The following is a 24,473-nucleotide window of genomic DNA, read 5'->3' as shown; positions in this document are numbered from 1 at the left end:
CCCCAGTCTCCTTTGCAACTAAGTGTGACCAAAACCATGGGACTAAGTCCTGGCCTGTGAGTCGTAAGTGTAAGAATTGTGGGACAGCTTCCTGGAAACTTCCTTCAGACTACTGGCATGTTCTGTCAATCTTTTCTTTGTCCCTTCCTTAGGAAGTGACCTGTGACAGCTGGAGAATGTTGTTTGGGAAGTGGAAGTAATAGCTGGAGTGCTAGGTGCCATCTTGTGCCATGAAGGTTCAGGGAAGGAATCCTGGTTCCCAAGGAATTTGTGAACAAAGCCATTAAACTGGCCCTGGGTTGCCTACTTTTAGACTTTTATGTGAGGGAGGTGTAAATTTTTATCTTGTGTAAGCCAGTGTTATTTTTGTTTTCTGTTACTTGCAGTTTATATAGTTACTAATGATTGAAACCAAGAAACACTTTAAGATGAATCCAAGAAAGGAGTTACTAGATGGAGAAACCATTCCAATGAATCCTTTGCAGATGAAAAGTACAGTCAACAACCTTTCTTGACACATTTCACAGTAAGGCTGCCAAGAGGAAATTCACCAATAACAAACAAACCAACAAACAAAAACCTTAACAAAGACCCTAGATGCAGGGCCAGTCTCTGAACACCTTTCAGTTCTATATGTTTTATAGGAAAAACACTGAACAGACAAGCCAGGAGGTCTGTATTCTAGCAATACATGTTAAGTGTGGATCATAGTGCCTAGCTATAAATGTCAGCTGTTAGGAACCAAGTTATCCATTTTTGTAGTTTCCATGGTATCTTTCAGAGAGTAGGTGCTCAGTGAATGTTTGCTGACATCCTTCCTCTGAGAAAGCCTTTTGATCTGATGATTTCCTGCTTGTTCTACAGAAGGCTTGTGTCTCATACTAACCAGAATCAGCAAGGGAAAAACAAGGAGACTCTTTTGATTCCAGGTTACACAAATCCATGGGAGAAAAATGAGCAGACAGAGGAGGAAACACACTATTTATTTACAATTCTTTCACTTTATCCACAATTTCCCATACAAACATAAAAACTAAAAAAATAAAACCACCACTTGGGAACACAAGTGTCTTTCTTTAATCAGTCCAGTTGAGGGAGGGTCACAAGCCCTCTCACTCTGTGAAGGAAACTATTGAGGCACACCGAAGGGGGAAAAGGAAAAGGATTAGGAAAAATGCCTGAGAAACAGCTTCAGATGAGAAATTTAACATACACTGGCATGGCGGGGCTTAGTTGGCAATGAGGCTCAAGGTGTCATCCATTGGGGACACTGCTTAGCTTCCCAAGAGGATGACAGCTGCTTGCCACCACCACCCCCCACCACCCCACCACCTCTCACTACAAAATACCACAAATCTGACATGGATCACAAAGTCTCACAAGCTGTGTGGGTATGATGGTGACAGTGGGGATACTGAGAAGAGCCCAAAATACCAGGGACACACTGGAAACCCTTTTCTTTCCTTGGCACTGACTAGTCGGTCCCAGCTTCTGTCCTGAATAAACTGCTAATTTAAAAGCATAAAAAAAAAAGTCCTCCCCAGATTCTGAGGAAAAGACAAGGACTAAATCACACAGAAAGGGTTTTTGTCTCTGCAGTCCCCTCTTTGGGAGACTACTAGGGATGAAAGGTCGACAGATTTTCTTCACACCCCTTTCTGTAAAAGAGGGGGAGGGAGGAGGGAAGATGCGCCAGAAAGGCCAAGGGAGGGGTGGGAAGAAAGGGGAGGAGAAAAAAACTCTGGGACATTTATGCTTGGGATAGCTGCCACTGATTTAAAAGCAGTTCCATCTGCTCAGCTACTCACTCTAGCAGACGACCATCCCATTTCCCTCATAGGAGGGCACCCAAAATCAACCTGGATCATTGAAGCTGCCTGCCTGGCAACTTCATTTGTGCCAGTGACCTAGATTGCTTTCACATGGTGATGCACATTATAAATATAAAATCACATCTGCTACAAAGAGGACATATATTTGTACATCCTTACCCATATACATAATAACACAATTTACACATAATATCTTGGAGTGGGTCAACATGGAAAAAGGGTTTGGAGAGGTAAAAAGCCTCTCCCCCAACTCCTGCCCTGATCCTTCTCAATAAACACTTGTATACCTGGTCACTGAGGCCCTTCCTGGATGATTCTGGTGGGGCCAGTCTGGAGACAGAAAGTTAGACATGTACCTAAATGCTGAGGGGCATGTATGCATACAGACTCTCTCTCACATACACACATAAAAATATCTGGTAAGAAAAGGAAAAATGAAATTCCTAGCCCTTAGGTATAAGTCTCTTTCCAGAGTTAAAAGCATCAGTGCCTCCTCCATCTGAGAGCAATGATTTCGAAAAGCTGCTCCTCATGGCTCAGTCTAGGGCAGAAGAAGGGCTAGGAAACAGGAGAGAGGGAGGGGTCAGGAGTCTTAAACATAAGGCATTTGACCTGTGATCAAATCAAACTATGTCATGAAGAGCAACAGTTATCAGTTAGGGTGCGGAGGTGAGATGGCCAGTCCACGTAGGGACAATGTGAGTTGAGACCCTGAGCCTTCCCCTTCTTTTGTCCAGTTTCTTTTAAAGGGGCAGACAACCCTGTACCTCCTTTTCTGTCCTCTCCCAGAGCTGGGCCCATCCATATGGCATGGAAAATACTGACAGTGGTCCAAGAGACACACCCAGAGACATGGAGTGGTGGACAGGCACCCCAAAAGTTAAGACCTGGGTGGCGTGTGTGAGCTTTTTACAGCAGGAGTGTTTCCTGGCCGGGGTCCACGGCTTGCACAGTGGCCACAGTGATCAGATTGCCATCAGAGATGGGGCAGTCTGGGTCCCCATGGGGAGACAGCACCTATCGGCGGTAGTGATTGGGGGCGTCGGCAAACATGTACTTGAGTCTGTATGCCTCGGCGAGAAGCAGCCCGATCTCTTCATTGCCCCAGTGTATCGTAGGTAGGTTCTGTAGCAGCATGAGGAGACCCTGGAAAGAAAAGACTTTTATCATTCCCAGACTGCAGACCATGGGACCAGCAGTCCTTCCCTTTCAAGGTCTGGAACAGGACCACTTCTTCCTGGGCTACATCCTCAAGGGCCAACCCAGCCCCCCTTCTTCCCTAGCAGCGCACAGCCCTCACCTTCCAGTTCACCTTCAGGAAGCCTTGAAAGTCTCTGCTGACTCTCTGATCCACTAACATCCGCCTCTTAGAAAATACAGTAAGTAGAGAACGAAAACAATAAACAAAGATTTTTCAAAGAAAAATTATCACTCATCATCTAAATACACCTCTCTTAATTTTGAAGAATTCTTTCCAAGCTTTTTTTTCACATGCATATTTCTTTAAATAGTAATAATAATTATGATTTTATATGTTTTTTGTATTTTATATAAACATAAAATACATATGTTTATATGTATTTTTCCACACAGCTTTCAAAAATGATAATCCTCAATGTTAGTACTCCATCATATGGCTATTACTTAATTTGTACCATCCCCCCCTTTTTTTTACCTTTATTGGTAAGACTACAGGATATATCATTTTACTTTTGACTTCTTCTAATCCCAAATTTCACTTGTAATCACTGTATTTATTCTTTGCCTTGGCTCTCCAAACACTGCGCTCAACCTGCCTGTCCCTTATTTCCCACTGCTTCCAAAGTACATGCCTCATCCAGCCAGGTCCATTTCAGCCAAATTTATTGTTTCCATGGCTTAATACATGCTATTTCTTTTACCAGGAACACCTTTTTATTTTTTCTCTCCCACCCATCTAAATCCTATTCAGTTTTCAAAGCCCAAGTCTACCTGACTTTGTTCCCTCAAACAGCTCCATGGGGATAGCTGATTAAAGAGGATATCAGAATAAAATATGAATGGGAGCAGTTAGGTTATCTCTGTAATTTAGCTGCTGCTGCTTCATGTCCTTTCTCTGTCTCTTTTTCTGAACTGGGTATTATTTCTATTTTCCTGACTATGAAAGTAAGAGGAGCAAGACACAAAACCCAGAAGCCGTAAAAGATTGACAGGTTTGATTATATGCAATTTTGAAACCTCAGTCTGCCAAGAAACACCAAAAGCAAAGTTAAAATACAAGAAACTGAGGAACTACTTGTAACAACCATAAAAAACCAAAGGTTAGCATCCATAATCAGCAAGGAGTACCTATAACTCCGCGAGAAAAAAGGCAAACAACCACATAGGAAAAGGAGTGAATGACGTGAATAGATAATGAACAGAATGCCAGCGGTCTGCCCATATGCTATGATTATCTTTTTTTTCCTTCAAATAAATATCTATTGAGCTCCTTGTATGTGCCAGGAATTGCCCCAGGCTCTGGGACACACTGGTCGACAAGACAGACCTCAAGGTGGTTTCAGCTTCGCGGGGGAGACAGGCCTTCATCAAATGATCCCATAAATGCACAGTGACAAGCTCTGCCAAGAGCACACATCTCAGAGGATCCCAAACCAGCTGAGATGGTCCAGGGAGGTTTCCTGCAGGAAATGCCATTTGAACTGAAGTCCAGGGCTGAATAGGGGTTGTTTGGATGAAAATATAGAGGAACAGCTTTGAACAAGGCTGTAAGGGTAGCAAGAATGGAGGCTAATTTTTGCTAGCCTGGCACTCATTTCTCCTTCACATGACAACACCTTCATTCTCATTTGAGGACCTTGTCCTCTTCAACTTGTATTCCTATAGTTACCCCCTCCCAAAAGGGTACATATAGGGCAGGCCACGGTGGCTCAGCAGGCAGACTTCTTGTCTGCCATGCCGGAGACCCAAGTTCTATTCCTGGTGCCTGCCCATGCGAAAAAATAAAAGGGTACATATACTCAGACATGTGAGTCAGAGCACCACATCATCCTGGTCTCAGTGAGGGGTGATGTAACCCATGCTGAGCCATGAGAACACTCCCTGGGACTTCAGCCAACTTTGCCAGACCCTACCTGAGAAAGAAGCCAAAACAGAGGAAGGCAGAACTAAGAGATGGAGAGTAGACCAAGTCCTGATAACTACTGTTTGAGTGGCTGGATCTAGTCATGCCTGAAGCCACTCTCAATTATTTAAGGTGTTGCACTCCTTTTCCTCATTTATGCACATTTTTGTGTGTGATTATTTCTTTATCTTTGAGGGGAAGACTTGATTTACATTGTTATTTAAATTGACACATATAACTGACTATCTCACAGTTGAAGAAATATTAATATCTGAATGCTATGAAATGGTTATCCTATACTTTTTTAAAAACTTTTTTATTGTATAATATAACATATAATCAAAGCAAAGAAAGAAAAAAGCAATAATTTTCAAAGCACTCTTCAGCAAGTAGTTACAGGACAGATCCCAGGGTTTGTCATGGGCTACCACAACATCATCTCAGATTTTTCCTTCAGGCTGCCCAGAATATAGGAGGCTAGAAGGAATAAATATTTTTTTATCATCATGTGCTGGTTTGAAAGGATTTATATATCCTAGGAAAGTCATGTTTTAATCCTAATCCCACTTTGCAAAACCAGCCCTTTCTTCTAATCCCTATTCAGTACTGTATGTTAGAAATTTTATCTCTATGGAAATTTGACTCAATCAAGTGTGGGTATTAAACTTGATTAGGCGGAGACATGTCTCCACCCATTCCAGGTGGGTCTTGATTACTTTACGGGGATCCTATAAAAAAGGAGACGTTTTTTGGAGAGAATACCTTTTGAGAATGGCAAGAAAGCAACAGCACAGCTGAGCAGAGCCACGAGGCTGAGAGAACCACAGAGTCCACCAGCTAGTGAAATTTGGAGATTCTAAGAGAATAATGGGAGAATGAGGAGAATGACAGGAGGACGAGGAGAATGAGGAGAATGACAGGGGAAGGAGGAGAGTGACAGAGGAATGAGGAGAACGCTGCAGAACCGCAAAGCAGAGAGTCCACCAACCAGCGACTTTTGGAGATGAAGGAGGAAAACGCCTCCTGGGGAGCTTCAAGAAACAAAAGGCCTGAAGAGAAAGCCAGCAGACATTGCCATGTACACCATGTGCCCTTCCAGCTGGGAGAGAAACACTGAATGCCACTGGCCTTCTTGAACCAAGGCATCTTTCCCTGGATGTCTTAGGTTGGACATTTTTATAGACTTGCTTTAATTGGGACATTTTCTCAGCCTTAGATCTGTAAACTAGCAACTTATTAAATCTCCCTTTTTAAAAGCCATTCTGTTCCTGTATATTGCATTCTGGCAGCTAGCAAACTAGAACACATCACAATCGACTTTTTTTTTTTGGTGACAAATAAGATATATACAAAAAAAGCAATAAATTTCAAAGCACAGCACAACAATTAGTTGTAGAACAGATTTCAGAGTTTGGTGTGGGTTACAATTCTACAATTTTAGGTTTTTACTTCTAGCTGCTCTAAGATACTAGAGGTTAAAAGAAATATCAACTTAACGATTCAGCAATCATATTCATTCGTTAAATCCTATCTTCTCTGTATAACTCCACCACCACCTTTGATCTTTCTATCCCACTCTTTATGGGATATTTGGGCTATGCCCATTCTAACTTTTTCATGTTGGAATTGCTGTCAATAATATGGGGTAGGGAGATGGCACTAACTGATGTTCTGGAAAGGCTGGACCCTCTAGGTTTCAGGACTTATTTTGTCCAGGGACCCATCTGGAGGCCACAGATTTCTGGAAAGTTACCCTAGTGTATGGAACCTTTGTAGGCTTTTATATATTGTCCTAGGTGTTCTTTAGGATTGGCTGGAATGGTTTTGGTTGGGGGTTGGCAAGTTATGATAGGTAGCAATGTCTAACTGAAGCTTGTGGAAGAGTGACCTCCAGAGTAGCCTCTCAACTCTATTTGAACTCTCTCTGTCACTGATACTTTATTAACTATACTTCTTTTCCCCCTTTTTGGTTGGGATGGAATTGTAGATCCTATGATGCCAGGGCTGGACTCACCCCTGGGAGCCATCTTTGATGCTACCAAGGAGACTTTCACCCCTGGATGTCATGTCCTATATAGGGGGAAGGGCAATGATTTCACTTACAGAGTTGGGCTTAGAGAGAATGAAGCCACATCTGAGCAACAACAGATGTCCTCCAGAAGTAACTCTTAGGCATACCTATAGGTAGGTTAAGCTTCTCCACTACCTACATAAGCTTCACAAGAGTAAGCCTCAAGATCAAAGGCCTGGCCTATTTATTTGGGTGTCCCTAATGTTTGACACAGTACCAGGGGATTCCCTGATGGTAAAGTTTACTAGTTTTGTATTGTTTCTCCCATCCCTCAAGGAATGTTGCTAATACTTTTTGATTATCTGCTTAATATATTCTAGGATGTATCCAGGCATTACATTAAACGATACAGGATTAAAGGCCCTCATTCTTATTCTGGAATCCCTATGTTTCAATTGTTCAAATGAGCTATCCAGACAGGTTGAGTCAGATTATGCGCTACAGAAAATTTAGGTTCTAGACAAAATAAACTTTTTTTCCTTTGGTCTCAAAGAGTAGGTGTGGCTCTAAAATATAGACAAGGTTTTTTTAGCCTTGTGTTCTGAATTACCTTAATCCTCACGTAATCAGCTTCGTTCTTATCTCTAGATACCAGGTTATACGTATATAAAACAGCCTCAAAATCCAGGAATTATAATTACCATTCCGGACTAACTGTGTTTACTATAAGAGCTTACAATATAGGTCCCTGCTTTCTTATAAGCATTTTCTAAAGGAGACCATACAATAAATGTTCTTATTTTGCCTCACCGAATGCCCCACAGGTTCATTCACATCGTTGCATGCCTCACAACTTCATTTCATTTTGTAGCAGCACAATATTTGATCATATGTATATACCATTGTTTGCCATATGATTACCATTTTTTTTCGCATGGGCAGGCTCCAGGAATCGAACCTGAGTCTCCAGCATGGCAGGTGAAAACTCTGTCACTGAGCCACCATTATCCACTTCATAAGATTACTTTTTAAACCTGTTCTTAGCTGATCTGAGTGCTCTAGCAATATTTTGTAGTTTCCACTATAGAACTCTTACACATATTTTATATGATTTCTTCTTATACTATCAGAAGTTTAGCTGGGTACAAAGCTGCCGATGGCCCATTAGTGGTATGCATGTTCTAGTCAATGGGAAATGAGCAGAAATGATAGGTAACAAAATTTGGGTTCTTTCTTAACCTTCTCCTTCTCCCCTTCCCACTGACTCCAAAACAGACCTGAATGGAGGTATGGAGGCAGTTACCTTATACCATAAGATTAAAGTAGTGTGCTGACAGTGGCAGAGCAATAATATGATACATTTTATGAATTTCCCTTTTAGATTCTGTAGGAAGTAAGAAGTGGAGTTAGAAACAGAAAATACTATGGTACTGGCATTTATATTTACCCATACTGTTACCCTACCTGAGATCTTCATTTCTTCATGTGGCTTTAATCTATTGTCCATCATTCTTTCCTTTCAAGCTGCAGAGCTCCCTTCAGCACTTCTCTAAGGGCTGGTCTAGATGTGGCAAACTTCTTCAGCTTTTGTCTATCTGGGAATGACTTAATCTCTCCCTCATTTTTTTAAAAACTTTTTTTTATTGTGATATAAAACATACATGCAGGGGAGGGGCCAAGATGGCGGCTTAGCAATGTGCGCGTTTTAGTTCGTCCTCCAGAACAACTACTAAATAAGCAGAAACAGTACAGAACAGCTCCCAGAGCCATGTCAGTACCAGACACACAGCGTACCCCAGTCAGGACCAGCTGGACCGGCTGCAAGCCCTCCCAAAACCGTGAGTTGCACAAGCTGCAGCGGCCCTCCCCCACAGGCGGCTTCCCAGAGGGAAAGGAAAGAGACTCTAAATCTGGTCAAGGCAGAGGTTGCTCATTGGGCTCATGGAAAAAGAGGAAAGGGGAAGAAACGGAGGCTTTAGTGGCTGTGTCTCTACGGAGACTTGGCAGCCTCTGGATTCAGCAGCGGGACTTCTCAGGCTGCAACTGCCCCAGGCATAGGCAGAAACAGGCTGCTTTCAGGGCTGTCTCCTGCCTGTGCCTTCCCCAGGAGAGAGGTGAAGCCCAACTCAGGTGGAATCCCTCCCTCAAGGAATTCAGACCCCAGGGCTTGACAATTTGAAGCCATTAAAACCAGCCTAAAACCTCTCCTCCGTCTCCACCACGCCCCCAGCAGGGAGAGTCTTCCAAAGTTAAAAGTGCTGCAACATCTTTTGCTGGTGCGATCTGCAGGCAGATGCACCACATACTGGGCAGGATAAGAAAAACAGAGCCCAGAGACTTCACAGGAAAGTCTTTTAACCTGCTGGGTCTCACCCTAAGGGAAAACTGAAGCAGGTGACTGCTTGCCGCTGATAGGAGGCCAGTTTAGTCTGGGAAAACCTGGCTGGAGTCTATAATACCTACGTAGACCCTCCTAAGGGTGGGGAGGGAAAAGGCACCACACAAGCAGGACAAGAAACAAGAAAACAAGAACTGAAAAAGTATCCTCTGTTAAACAAAACCTAAGCTAGAGGTCCAGAAAAAGCTGAATGGAAGGTCAAAGAACAGACAAACAACAAATTCATTGAGCAAGAAAACCCTAGGTAAGAGAAGTGAAAGTAATCACCAGAACAAACTAATTAAGGTAATTAAATGTCTAGACCCCAGCAAAAAATAACTAATCACACCAGGAAAATTGAAGATATGGCCCAGTCAAAGGAACAAACCAACAGTTCAAATGAGATAGAAGAGCTGAAACAATTAATTCAGAATGTACGAACAGACATGGAAAACCTCATCAAAAACCAAATCAATGAATTGAGGGAGGATATGAAGAAGGCAAGGAAAGAACAAAAAGAAGAAACTGAAAGTCTGAAAAAACAAATCACAGAACTTATGGGAATGAAAGACACAGTAGAAGAGATGAAAAAAAACAATGAGACCTACAATGGTAGATTTCAAGAGATAGAACATAGGATTTCTGAACTGGAGGATGGAACATCTGAAATCCGACTAGAAATAGAAACTATAGGGAAAAAAATGGAAAAATATGAGCAGGGACTCAGGGAATTGAATGATAATATGAAGCGCACGAATATACGTGTTGTGGGTGTCCCGGAAGGAGAAGAGAAGGGAAAAGGAGGAGAAAAACTAATGGGAGATATTATCACTGAAAATTTCCCAACTCTTATGAAAGACTTAAAATTACAGATGCAAGAAGTGCAGCATACCCCAAAGAGAATAGATCCAAATAGACATACTCCAAGACATTTAATAATCAGAATGTCAGAGGTCAAAGAGAAAGAGAGGATCTTGAAAGTAGCAAGAGAAAAGCAATTCATCACATACAAGGGAAACCCAATAAGACTATGCATAGATCTCTCAGCAGAAACTATGGAAGCGAGAAGACAGTGGGATGATTTATTTAAATTACTAAAAGAGAAAAACTGTCAACCAAGAATTCTATATCCAGCAAAATTGCCCTTCAAAAACGAGGGAGAAATTACAACATTTTCAGACAAAAAGTCACTGAGAGAATTTGTGACCAAGAGACTAGCTCTGCAAGAAATACTAAAAGGAGCACTAGAGACAGATACGAAGACAGAAGAGAGAGGTGTGGAGAAGAGTGTAGAAAGGAAGACTATGAGTAAAGGTAAAAAGAAGGAAAATTAGATATGACATATAAAATCCAGAAGGCAAAATAGTAGAAGAAAGTACTACCCATGCAGTAATAACACTGAATGTTAATGGATTAAACTCTCCAATCAAAAGACATAGTCTGGCAGAATGGATTAAAAAACAGGACCCATCTATAAGCTGTCTCTACTCAAAGGACACGAGGCCAAGGACACGAATGGACATTTACACACCAGTGTTTATAGCAGCATTATCAACAATTACCAAGAGATAGAAACAGCCAAAATGTCCATCAACAGACAGTTGGCTAAACAAACTGTGACATTTACATAAGATGGAATATTATGCAGCTGTAAGACAGAGTAAAGTTATGAAGTATGTAACAACATGAATGGACCTTAAGGACATTATGCTGAGTGTAATTAGCTGGAAACAAAAGGACAAATACTGCATGGTCTCACTGCTATGAACTGACATTACTGAATAATCTTGGAATATTTCCTTGTTAACAGAGACCATCAGGAGATAGAAATATGGTAAGATACTGGGTAATTGGAGCTGAAGGGATACAGATTGTGCAACAGGACTGAATATAAAAACTCAGAAATGGACAGCACAATATTACCTAACTGTAATACAATTATGTTAAAACACTGAATGAAGCTGCATACGAGAATGATAGAGCGAGGAGGGCTGGGGCATAAATGAAATCACAACGAAAAATAGATGATAAAGATTGAGATGGTGTAATCTAGGAATGCCTAGAGTGTATAATGATAGTGACTAAATGTACAAATTTAAAAAACGTTTTTGCATGAGGAAGATCAAAAGAAGTCATTACTGCAGTGTGCTGAAAATAGATGGTACTTAATATTTTAAAATTTCAACTAATGTGTGAGACTAAAGCAAAAAAATGTTTATTTGGTACAATTCTATACTTTGACTAGTGCATCTCCTAATATAACTTATGTAGATAGTTGATTGAATACCTTAAGTACATGGAATTTTGTATAGGACATGAGATTTTGATGGTTTGTCCAGGTGATGCCCTGATGAATCCCAGAGTGATTTGATCAGTGAGTGGAAAAGTATTTGCAAAGTCTCCTTCAGGGAATGGTGAGAATAGGGGAAAACTCAACTTCCCCAAGCTGAATTTTTGATATTCTCACAAGCAGTGTGTACAACTAATGCTATAGGCTGAGCCCCCAGTCTTGGGGTTTGTTCATATGAAACTTAACCCCACAGGGGATAGGTCAAACCTACTTAAAATTAAGCCTAAGAGTCACCCCCAAGAGAACCTCTTTTGTTGCTCAATGTGGCCTCTCTCTCCAGCCAACACAGCAAGCAGACTCACCACCCTCCCCCTGTCTATGTGGCACATGACTACCATGGGTGTGGATCTTCCTGGCAGCGTGGGACAGAAATCCCAGAATGAGCTGAGATTCAGCATCAAGAGATTGAGAAAAACTCTAGAATGAACTGAGACCCAGCATCAAGGGATTGAGAAAACCTTCTAGACCAAAAGGGGGAAGAGGGAAATGAGACAAAGTGTCAATGGCTGAGAGATTCCAAACAGAGCTGAGAGGTTATCCTGGAGGTTATTCTTATGCATTAAGTAGATATCACCTTGTTATCCAAGATGTAATGGAGAGACTGGAGGGAACTGCCTGAAAATGTAGAGCTGTGTTCCAGTAGCCATGTTTCTTGATGATGATTATATAATGATATAGCTTTCACAGTGTGACTGTGTGATTGTGAAAACCTTGTGTCTGATGCTCCTTTTATCTACCTTGTCAACATATGAGAGGAACATACGGAATAAAAAAATAATAGGGGGAAGAAATGTTAAAATAAATTTAGTTTGAAATGCTAGTGATCAATGAAAGGGATCAGTAAGGGGTATGGCCTGTAAAATTTTTTTTTCTGTTTGTTATATTTTTCTGTTGTCTTTTTATTTCTTTTTCTGAATTGATGCTAATGTTCTGGGAAATGATCATGATGACGAATATGCAACTATGTGATGATATTGTGAATTGCTGAGTGTATGTGTTGGGAATGTTTGTTTTTGTAATTTTTTTTAATTAATAAAAAATTAAAACAAAACAAATAAACAAAAAAGATTGACAAAAAGAAGAAGAGAGAGGATGCAAATAAATAAGATCAGAAATGGAAGAGGAGACATAACCACTGACCCCACAGAAATAAAGGAGGTAATAACAGGATACTATGAACAACTTTATGCTAATAAATACAACAATTTAGATGAAATGGACAAGTTCCTAGAAAGGCATGAACAACCAACTTTGACTCAAGAAGAGATAGATGACCTCAACAAACCAATCACAAGTAAAGAAATTGAATCAGTCATTCAAAAGCTTCCCAAAAAGAAAAGTCCAGGACCAGACGGCTTCACATGTGAATTCTACCAAACGTTCCAGAAAGAATTAGTACCAACCCTGCTCAAACTCTTCAAAAAAATTGAAGTGGAGGGAAAGCTACCTAATTCATTCTATGAAGCCAACATCACCCTCATACCAAAACCAGGCAAAGATATTACAAAAAAAGAAAACTACAGACCAATCTCTCTAATGAATGAATATAGATGCAAAAATCATCAACAAAATTCTAGCAAATCAAATCCAACAACACATTAAAAGAATTATACATCATGACCAAGTAGGATTCATCCCAGGTAAGCAATGATGGTTCAACATAAGAAAATCAATTAATGTAATACACCATATCAACAAATCAAAGCAGAAAAATCACATGATCATCTCAATTGATGCAGAGTAGGCATTTGACAAAATTCAACATCCTTTCCTGTTGAAAACACTTCAAAGGATAGGAATACAAGGGAATTTCCTTAAAATGATAAAGGGAATATATGAAAAACCCACAGCTAATATTGTCCTCAATGGGGAAAAGCTGAAAACTTTCCCCCTAAGATCAGGAACAAGACAAGGATGTCCACTATCACCACTGTTATTCAACATCGTGTTGGAAGTTCTAGCCAGAGCAATCAGACAAGAAAAAGAAATACAAGGCATCAAAATTGGAAAGGAAGAAGTAAAACTATCACTGTTTGCAGATGATATGATACTATATGTCGAAAACCCTGAAAAATCCACAGCAAAACTACTAGAGCTAATAAACAAGTACAGCAAAGTGGCAGGTTACAAGATCAACATTCAAAAATCTGTAGTGTTTCTATACACTAGTAATGAACAATCTGAGGGGGAAATCAAGAAACAAATTCCATTTACAATTGCAACTAAAAGAATAAACTTAGGAATAAATTTAACTAAAGAGACAAAAGACCTATACAAAGAAAACTACAAAAAACTGTTAAAAGAAATCACAGAAGACCTAAATAGATGGAAGGGCATACCGTGTTCATGGATTGGAAGACTAAATATAGTTAAGATGTCAATTCTACCTAAGTTGATTTACAGATTCAACGCAATACCAATCAAAATCCCTACAACTTACTTTTCAGAAATAGAAAAACCAATAAGCAAATTTATCTGGAAGGCAGGGTGCCCTGAATTTCTAAAAGTATCTTGAGGAAAAAAAATGAAGCTGGAGGTCTCACGCTGCCTGACTTTAAGGCATATTACGAAGCCACAGTGGTCAAAACAGCATGGTACTGGCGTAAAGATAGATATATTGACCAATGGAATCGAATAGAGTGTTCAGATATAGACCCTCTCATCTATGGACATTTGATCTTTGATAAGGCAGTCAAGCCAACTCACCTGGGACAGAACAGTCTCTTCAATAAACGGTGCCTAGAGAACTGGATATCCATATGCAAAAGAATGAAAGAGGACCCGTATCTCACACCCTATACAAAAGTTAACTCAAAATGGATGAAAGATCTAAACATCAGGTCTAAGACCATAAAACAGTTAGAGGAAAATGTAGGGAAATATCTTATATATCTTATAATTGGAGGTGGTTTTATAGAGCTTACACCTAAAGCAAGAGCACTGAAGAAAGAAATAAGTAAATGGGAACTCCTCAAAATCAAACACTTTTGTGCATCAAAGAACTTCATCAAGAAAGTAAAAAGACAGCCTACACAATGGGAGACAAGATTTGGAAACGACATATCAGATAAAGGTCTAGTATCCAGAATTTATAAAGAGATTGTTCAACTCAACAACAAAAAGACAGCCAATCCAATTACAAAATGGGAAAAAGACTTGAACAGACACTTCTCAGAAGAGGAAATACAAATGGCCAAAAGGCACATGAAGAGACGCTCAACGTCCCTGGCCATTAGAGAAATGCAAATCAAAACCACAATGAGATATCATCTCACACCCACCAGAATGGCCATTATCAACAAAACAGAAAATGATAAGTGCTGGAGAGGATGTGGAGAAAGAGGCACACTTATTCACTGTTGGTGGGAATGTCAAATGGTGCAACCACTGTGGAAGGCAATTTGACGGTTCCTCAAAAAGCTGAATATAGAATTGCCATATGACCCAGCAATACCATTGCTAGGTATCTACTCAGAGGACATAAGGGCAAAGACACAAACGGAAATTTGCACACCAGTGTTTATAGCAGCATTATTTACAATTGCAAGGAGATGGAAACAGCCAAAATGTCCATCAACAGACGAGTGGCTAAACAAACTATGGTATATACATACGATGGAATATTATGCAGCTTTAAGACAGAATGAACTTATGAAGTATGTAACAACATGGATCGACCTCGAGAATATTATGCTGAGTTGAGACTAGCCAAAAACTAAAGGACAAATACTGTATGGTCTCACTGATATGAACTGACATTAGTGAATAAACTTGGAATATTTTGTTTGTAACAGAGACCATCAGGAGATAGAAATAGGATAAGATATTGGGTAATTGGAGCTGAAGGGATGCAGACTGTGCAACAGGACTGAATATAAAAACTCAGAAATGGACAGCACAATACTACCTACCTGTAATATAATTATGTTAAAACACTGAATGAAGCTACATGTGAGAATGATAGAGGGAGGAGGGCTGGGGGACATATTGAAATCAGAAAGAAAGATAGATGTTAAAGATTGAGATGGTATAATCTAGGAATGCCTAGAGTGTATAACAATAGTGAAATGTACAATATACAAATTTTAAAAATGTTTTTGCATGAGGAAGAACAAAGGAATGTCATTACTGCAGGGTACTGAAAATAGATGGTAATTAATATTTTAAAATCTCACCTTCTGTATGAGACTAAAGCAAAAAATGCTTATTTGGTAGAAAATTAATATTTTGACTAGTACATTTCCTAATATAACTTATGTAGATAGTTTGATTGAACGCCATAAGTATTTGGAATCTCAGGTAGGACATGAGATTTTGTTGGTTTGTCCAGAGTGATGCCCCGATGAATCCCAGAGTGATTTGATCAGTGAGTGGAAAAGCATCTGCAAAGTCCCCTTCGGGGAGTGGTGAGAATGGGGAGAAATTCAACTTCCCCAAGTTGAATTCTTGATATTCTCACAAGCAGTGTGGACAACCAAAGCTATAGGCAGAGCCCCCAGTCTTGGGGTTTGTTCATATGAAACTTAACCCCACAAAGGATAGGTGAAGCCTACATAAAATTTAGGCCTAAGAGTCACCCCCAAGAGAGCCTCTTTGTTGCTCAGATGTGGCCCCTCTCTCCAGCCAACACAACGAGCAGTCTCACCACCCTACCCCTCTCTACAGGCTTAAAGAAATATCAATATAGTGATTCAGCAGCCATACTCTTCGTTACATCCTATTTTCTCTGTTATAACTCCTCCTCCTTTGATCCTTCTCCCAATCTAAAGGGATCTTTTATGCAATGCCTGTTCTGACTTTTTCATGTTGAGAAAGGATGTCAACACTAAAGGATAGGGGGATGTTATCAGTTGATAATCTTGGAGAGGCTGGTCCTTCAGGATTTCAGAATTTATCTGGCCTAGAAACCCTCTGGAAATTATAGGTTCCAGGAAAGCAAGCTTAATGCATGAAACTTTTTTTAAAGAGTCTCTGTTTGAGCCCTAGGTGTTCTTAAGAGTTAACAGGAATGATATTGGTTGGAGCTTAGCAAACCATGGCAATCACCACTATCTAAGTGAAGCTTGCATAAGAGTAGCCTCCAGAATAGCCTCTTGACTCTATTTGATCTCTTTTAGTCACTGATGCCTTATTTTATCTCCCTCATTTTTGAAAGACAGTTTTGCCAGATATGATACTTATTAGCAATTTTTTCTTTCAGCCCTTTACATTTGTCTTCCACTGCTTCTTACCTTCATGGTTCTAATGAAAAAATCAGCATTAACCTTATTGAGGCTCCCCATATGTGACACAATGTTTCTCTCTTGAGGCTTTCACAATTCTGTCTCTTTGTCATTTGACAGTTGATTAAAATATGCTACCATGTGGGTCTATTTGGGTTTATTCTGTTTGGAGTTTGTTGAGCATCTTGGAAGAGTATATTCTTGTTAAATTTGGGGGGTTTTCAGGCATTATTTCTTTGATATTCTCTGTCCCTCTCCTTCTTCTTCTTCTGGGGCTCCCACAATGAGTCAGCAGGTACTCTTGGTGGTATCCCACAGGTTTCTCAGGCTTTATTCACTTTTCTTCATTCTCTCTCCTTTCTGCTCCTCAGACTGAATGATTACAATGGTCTTCCCTTCAAGTTATCTGACCATTTCTTCTGCCAGTTCCAATCTGCTGTTAAACCCTTGTGTAGAGAGATTTTAATTTCTGTGGTCTTAAGTTCTGTTTGGTTTCTGTTTTAAAATTTCTCTATTCTCTTTGTGTTCATCTATTGTTTTCCTTTAGTTTTTTTGTCCATATTTTCCTTTAGCTCTTTGAGCATAGTTAGGACCATTTTTCAAAAGTCTTCTGGTATGCCGCAGGTCTGGTCCTCCTCATTAATGGTTTTTAATGGTTTAATCTGCTCCTTTGCCTAGGCCATCGCTTCTTTATATGTTTTGTGACCTTCTGTTGAAACCTGGACATTTTGGTATTTTAATGTATTATTGCTAGAATTTAAACTCTGAGGAGTATGTTAAGATTATATCCAGATAGGGTTAGGACAGAGCTTTCCTTGAATATCAGGAACTAACAAAAGATGGAAGAGGAGGGGGGTGGGGAGGGGAGATAAGAAAAGGAATAAAAGAATACAACTTTCCCAGTCTTTGCAGATTGACCTATGAGAATGCTCTCTTTCAGAGTTCATTCATACAATGAGTTTGAAAAATAGTTTCAAACGAAAGGACAGGAGTGGCCCTGATCATTTCTGCACATGTGGCCCTAGGAATTTGTTTACCTGATTCTGAATGTCCCCTCTTTCCTAGGAAGACATTCCTCCCAGTCCAACAGCCAGCAATGTTCTGCCCCAGGTAGCATGACTTGACTCTCTCCCACAGTGCTCTATACTAGTACTCTGTGGGCTGTTTTCTACACACAGGGAAAGTTCTGGGATGGCAAGTCCCTCAGGACATCACCAGACAGAATGGGCCGGATATATATGCTCCCAGTATGTGCATGAAGGTATTCTGCTCCCTCCGGAATCAGGACCAGGAATCTGCACTAGAAGCACAGGCCAGCTCCACACCAGGCCAGGGAGGGGTGAGGGAAGGGCCAACCAGGACTTCATGAAATTCTACCAATTTTAATTAGCCTTTTCTTGATTCAGCTCTTGCCCTGTTACTGCAGTCCTTTCACTGTTTTCTGGAGCTTTAAGAAGATGTTTCTGCCAGTTCTGGCTGGTTGCTCAAAGCTTCTGTCAGGGGAAAGAGCGCCAAAGCACCCACTCTGCCATCCTGATCAGGACAGGTCCAGCTTGTTTGGCCCATTTTTAAAATAACAGACGTTATTTCAGAGGATTGTGTTAAACCTTGGTCATAAGAATGTAAGGGAACCTAATTCTTCTGGGAAATAAACAACACCCAGAATTATTTTTTCTAGCTTGTCCTAGTTTTAAAAGGAGAGGAGGTAAGAGTAGTTAGAAAGCTCTGCAACTAAACCCAAAGGCCAAAGTGCATCGGGTTCCTAAACCTTTACGGTGGTAAGCTGCTGCACATTACTACTACCCCGTTCCAGAGAAAACCTGATAAACACAGGCACTCACTCTTAGCCACCCAGCCAGAGTAGCAAGTGTTTTCCCTTTGTCCTGACCAGAAAATCAGAGTGGGATAAACCTTTAACCTTGATATAATGCTTTTTTTTTTTTTTGCCACTCTCATGTAAAAGATTCAGTTCTGAAGCAACTCTGCATACTACCGATCTGGCTGATCTCCAGTCTTAAGATTTAGATGTGTCTCTCATATAAACACTCATCAGATTCTTGTCAGACTTTGTTTAATTTACAGCATTCCGGAAAAGTTGATTCTGATGATTTTCTTCAGTTTTCTTGTAGTAGTTTTGAGGCTAGGAGAAGTTCAAAATCAAGGAGTTAGCAAAGCAATGCTTTCTGCCAAAGTCTGTACCATTCTGGTGCTGGCTGCTGGCAATCCCTGGGGTTCCTAGACTGGTATTCCTGCCTCATGTCACATCTAGAGGTATACTTTTTTATAATATTGAACGTTCAGTATATTTTATAAAGTGAAAAAAAGCAGGCTACACATTCCAGCCAGTCCTAAAGAAAACCTAGGGCAATATGTAAGATTCTGCAAAGGTTCCATGCACTAATGTAACTTTCCAGAAACCTACAAGCTCCATATGGATTCCTGGACCAGGTAAGTCCTGAAACTTAGACGGCCCATCCTCTCCAGAACATCAACTAATTCATTTCCCTACCCCATATTACTGAAAGCTCCTTCCAACATGAAAAGTTAGAATGACCATAGCCCAAACATCCCTAAAGAGTGGGATAAAAAAATCAAAGGGGATAATGGAATTATACAGAGAAGGTAGGATTTAACAAATGAATATGATTGCTGAATCATTAAATTGATATCTTTTAGTTTCCAGTATTTTAGAGCAGCTAGAAGTAAAAACCTAAAATTGTGGAATTATAACCCATACCAAACTCTGAAATCTGTACTACAACTAATTGTTGTGCTGTGCTTTGAAATTTATTGCTTCTTTTGTCTTCGTTATTTTTCACAAAAAAAGAAAAAAAAAAGTCAATTGTGATGAAAATATTTATTTCTTCTAGCCTCCTATATTCTGGAGTAGCTAGAAGGAAAACTCTGAAATGATGGTATGGCAGTCCATGACAAACGCTGGGATCTGTCCTGTAACTACTTGTTGAAGAGTGCTTTGAAACTATTATTTTTTCTTTCTTTGCTCTGTGTGCGTATATATATATATATATTACAATAAAAAAGTTAAAAAAAAAAGCGGGCTACAAAACAAGATGTACAAAACAAAAAAGGTTCCATTAATGGTTATATACATATAATATATATTTTCTCATGTAGATTTCCGTGGCGAAATGTCTGAAAGAAAATATATCAACACAATCATGGTGTTTACCTCTGTGTGGTAACAGTTCTGGAGCCTGATTTTTTTTTTCCCTTTTGCTTACCAGCAATTTCTCATTTTCCTATAATTTTCTAATTTTTACATATACTTGTGTAATTGAAAACAGACAAAAGCAACCAATAAAGGTGTTATCTCTTCAGAAGAGAATGTCTTTTGCTGGGATGGAATATAGCTACAAATTCTTCTTCTAGCCTTACCAGAAACCTCCAAACAATTCTACTTCTGGCCAAGTTATCCTCCCCGCTCCCCGATGGGTATTGAGGTCTCATGGTGAAGAACCACTCTTCCCCCTTGTGGCTATACTAAGGAACTGCAACCCCACAGCAGTACTGCAATAAAGGGAAACCTTGCCCAATGCATTGATAAATTTGGGATATGAATAAAGTAGAAAATAAATAAACATGGGTGGGGAGAAAGGTGCTAATCACAAATCAGGTGTTTTTATCTAGCGGTAGAGAAAAGACATTGCTGGGGCAGGGAAAGACTAAAGATTTGTGACAAAGCAGCTCATGAGAACCTTAAGCATGACATGCAGGCAGATGAAACACTACAGTCGGGAGAAGACAGTTTGTAGTGCAAGCAGCAGAAAGCAAGTATTGACCAAAGAGTGGTTCCCAACGAACGAAAAGGGGACAATGGAAGAAAATTTGAAATTGGCTTCAATGGCAGAAAGGGGCGTGGCCAGGTCCCTCCTGAGAATCCACAAACCGAAAAGGAGAAGAAATGTGAGGCATATGTGAAGGGTAAAAACAATTAAAGAATAGGGCCAACAGAGAAGGGGTAGAAAGTAATAAAGAAAGAGACTTGGATCCAGGAAAGGTACCTGAGAAACCTATTATATAATGTACAGCAGGTGGAAGAACTGAGGAGGAAGAGGAGAACATGGAGGATAGTAATTGTAATGTCAGCTATCATTTATTTAGTGATTATTACACACCAGGTGGGGCTCTAAATGCTTTCCACATGCTCTGTATTAACTCATTTAATCCTCACATCAACGCTATGAGATGGAAGCTATTACCTTCATTTTACAGATGAGGACATCAAGGCACTTTGAGGCACAGAGGTTCAGGAACTTACCCAAGATCACAGAGCAGGGCCAGACTGGGATCTGAACCCAGACAATCTGACTCAAGAGCCTGTCCTCATAACTACTGTACTCTATACAGTTTTTCCTGGGGTGAGCAGAAAGCAGAAAGAACAAAATAGAAAAGAGGTCATAGATGAGACTATTTGAAAGAAATCTTGGAGGGCTGAATACTTTTACTCAGCAATATGCGCCAAGTACAACCAAAGATAGGACATGCAATAATTAACAGTAAAAGTACTTAGAAGACCATATATAATTAAATAAGGTACTGTGTGTACAATCACTTTGCAACATTGGAACATTCTTTTCAAATGTGGTGCATTCAGGCATGTACAAATACTTCCTTAATCAAATAAGTACTTTAAAAATTTCCCTCATTTTGAGAATCTGTGAGCCAGCACAATTTTTCCCCTAGTCCCAACATAACTGTTCAATAACATGTCCTTGGATATAAACTTTAGTGAAAATCAAACTTATATTCATTGATTTTCCCTGCTTCGAAGCACTTTAGTGCATAGGAAAGCTTTTCCCCCCAGAGGAAACTATGTCAAATTCCCCTTCATGGCTTGTTTTTTGTTTACACATATAGTTATCACGCCCTTTCTCATACCAACTTTGGGTAGAATTTTCCGCCCCTAGGGCTCTCTGCAAATCCTTACAGCAGGATTCAAATTTGACAATTCACTAACTGTCTGTGAAGTCAGGCAACATCCCACAGTTCTCCTTGAGTTTCTGCAGAAGTGGTGGGTGGATACCATCTGACTCAAGGGATTTATTTACATGGAGTTTGTTATTTAGGCCTGCAATAGCCTACGGGCTTAGCACCATTGTATTTAACAACTCTGACCCGTCTTCTACAAAAGACACTTTCAGGGTGGGAATCTCTGCAAGGTTTTCTTCTGTAAAGGTAGAAACAAAAAATTATCTGATACAGCTTTTACATTGTGACTGTGTGATTGTGAAAACCTTGTGTCTGATGCTTCTTTTAATAGGGTATGGACAAATGAATAAAAAATACGGTTAAAAAAATAAACAATAGGGGGAACAAAGGTTAAAATAAATTGAGCAGATTGAAATACTAGTGGTCAATGAAAGGGAAGGGTAAGGGGCATGGCATATATGGGTTTTTCCTTTTTTCTTTATTTCTGTTGCTGGAGTGACACAAATGTTCAAAAAAATAATGACCACAGTGAGGAATACACAATTATGTGATGGTATTGTGAGGCATTGATTGTACACTATGTATGGAATGTATGTTTGTCAAAAATGTTTGTATGTTTTCTGTTAAGTTTTTACAATAAATAATATTTTTAAAAGAATTATCTGAGAAAACCTGATACCTTGGTTTAGAGTCATAAGCTAGCCCCATGACTCCCTTGTGCTTTTCCTCTTCTTTGTATTTAAAAACTCCCTTGTGCTTTCCCTCTTCTTTGTATTTAAAGGAAATTAGATTATTGGTCTTTGGAGTACCCCTATGGCACTTCTCAAAATCAGTTCTGAGCCATCTGTGCTGGTTTGAAAGGAAGTATGCCCCCTAAGAAAAGCCATGCTTTAATATAAATCCCATTTCATAAAGGTAGAATCATCCCTATTCAATACTGTATATTTGAAACTGTAATGAGATCATCTCCCTGGTTGATGTGATTTAGTTAAGAATGGTTGTTAAACTGGATTAGGGGATAACATGTCTCCACCCATTTGAGTGGGTCTTGATTGGTTTATTGGAGTCCTATAAGGAGGAAATATTTTGGAGATTTGGAGAGATCCAGAGAGAGTGACACTACGAAGCAGAGAGTCCTTCAGCCAGCGATCTTTGGAGATGAAGAAGGAAGATGCCTCCCGGGGAGCTTCATGAAACAGGAAGCCAGGAGAGAAAGCTAGCAGATGACGCCGTGTTCGCCATGTGCCCTTCCAGCTGAGAGAGAAGCCCTGACTGTGTTCACCACGTGCCTTCTCACTTGAGAGAGAAACCCTGAACTTCATCGGCCTTCTTGAACCAAGGTATCTTTCCCTAGATGCCTTTGATTGGACATTTCTATAGACTTGTTTTAATCGGGACATTTTCTCGGCCTTAGAACTGTAAACTAGCAACTCATTAAATCCCCCTTTTAAAAGCCATTCCATTTCTGGTATATTGCATTCCGGCAGCTAGCAAACCAGAACACCATCTAAGACCTTGTTGTGGAGTCCCATGTTCTTTTGAGCTCTCTCACAGACGCCAATTTTCCTGCTATTACTTTTTAGACTATAGGGTGACCAGGCATTTGCTTAGGGTCTCTCTGCCTTGAGGCACACACTTTTGCACACTTTTCCTAGATTGACTGTCATAGTTAAAAGTTTTGGGGCCCAAACTATGGTATATACATACAATGGAATATTATGCAGCTGTAAGACAGAATAAAGTTATGAAGTGTGTAACAGCATGGATGGACCTTAAGGACATTATGCTGAGTAAGATTAGCCAGAAACAAAAGAACAAATACTGTATGGTCTCATTGATATGAACTGACATTAGTGAATAAACTTGGAGAATTTCATTGGTAACAGGGACCATCAGGAGTAGAAATAGGGTAAGACATCGGGTAACTGGAGCTGAAGGGATACAGTTTGTGCAACAGGACTGAATGTAAAAACCCAGAAATGGATAGCACAATACTACCTAACTGTAATACAATTATGTTAAAACACTGAATGAAGCTGAATGTGAGAATGATAGAGGGAGGAGGGCTGGGGGCACAAATGAAATCAGAAAGAGAGATAGACAAGAAAGACTGATATGGTATAATCTAGAATGCCTAGAGTGTATAATGATAGTGACTAAATGTACAAATTTAAAAAATGATTTTGCATGAGGAAGAACAAAGGAATGTCATTACTGCAGGGTGCTGAAAATAGATGGTAATTAATATTTTAAAATTTTAACTTATGTGTGAGACTAAAGCAAAAAATGTTTATTTTGTACAAAATTTATATTTAGACTAGTGCATTTCCTAATATAACTTATGTAGACAGCTTAATTGAACACCATAAGTACATGGAACCTTGGGTAGGACATGAGATTTTGTTGGTTTGTCCACAGTGATGCCTCGATAAATTCCAGAGTGATTTGGGAAGTGAATAAAAAAGTATTTGCAAAGTCCCCTTCGGGGAATGGTGAGAATGGGGGAAAATTCAACTTCCCCAAGTTGAATTCTTAAAATTCTCATAAGCAGTGTGGACAACCAAAGCTATAGGCTGAGCCCCCAATCTTGGGGTTTGTTCATATGAAACTTAACCTCACAAAGGATAG

General features: G+C 39.8%; 1 protein-coding gene across 4 annotated transcripts in view; it reads right to left on the bottom strand.

The window, feature by feature from the left end:
* Nucleotides 1–964: 964 nt before the first annotated feature.
* The window catches only part of TBC1D22B (TBC1 domain family member 22B), a 113,967-nt gene continuing 90,458 nt past the window's right edge, over nt 965–24,473 (bottom strand). For 2 of the 4 annotated variants that reach the window (XM_077161654.1, XM_077161658.1), the window contains 2 exons: nt 3,133–3,198; nt 965–2,978 (listed from right to left, as the gene is read on the bottom strand). In XM_077161654.1, the coding sequence (XP_077017769.1) occupies nt 2,850–2,978; nt 3,133–3,198 (195 nt within the window). In that variant the 3' untranslated portion in view covers nt 965–2,849. Of the gene's footprint in view, nt 2,979–3,132; nt 3,199–12,988; nt 19,036–24,473 lie in introns of those variants that run through there. The other 2 variants (XM_077161656.1, XM_077161657.1) reach the window with 2 other exon arrangements.

Source organism: Tamandua tetradactyla, chromosome 5 (assembly GCF_023851605.1).
Source record: "Tamandua tetradactyla isolate mTamTet1 chromosome 5, mTamTet1.pri, whole genome shotgun sequence".
NCBI classification, from domain to species: Eukaryota; Metazoa; Chordata; class Mammalia; order Pilosa; family Myrmecophagidae; genus Tamandua; species Tamandua tetradactyla.
The sequence above is the reverse complement of the archived record's forward strand: the minus strand, read 5'-3'. Positions and strand labels throughout refer to the sequence as shown.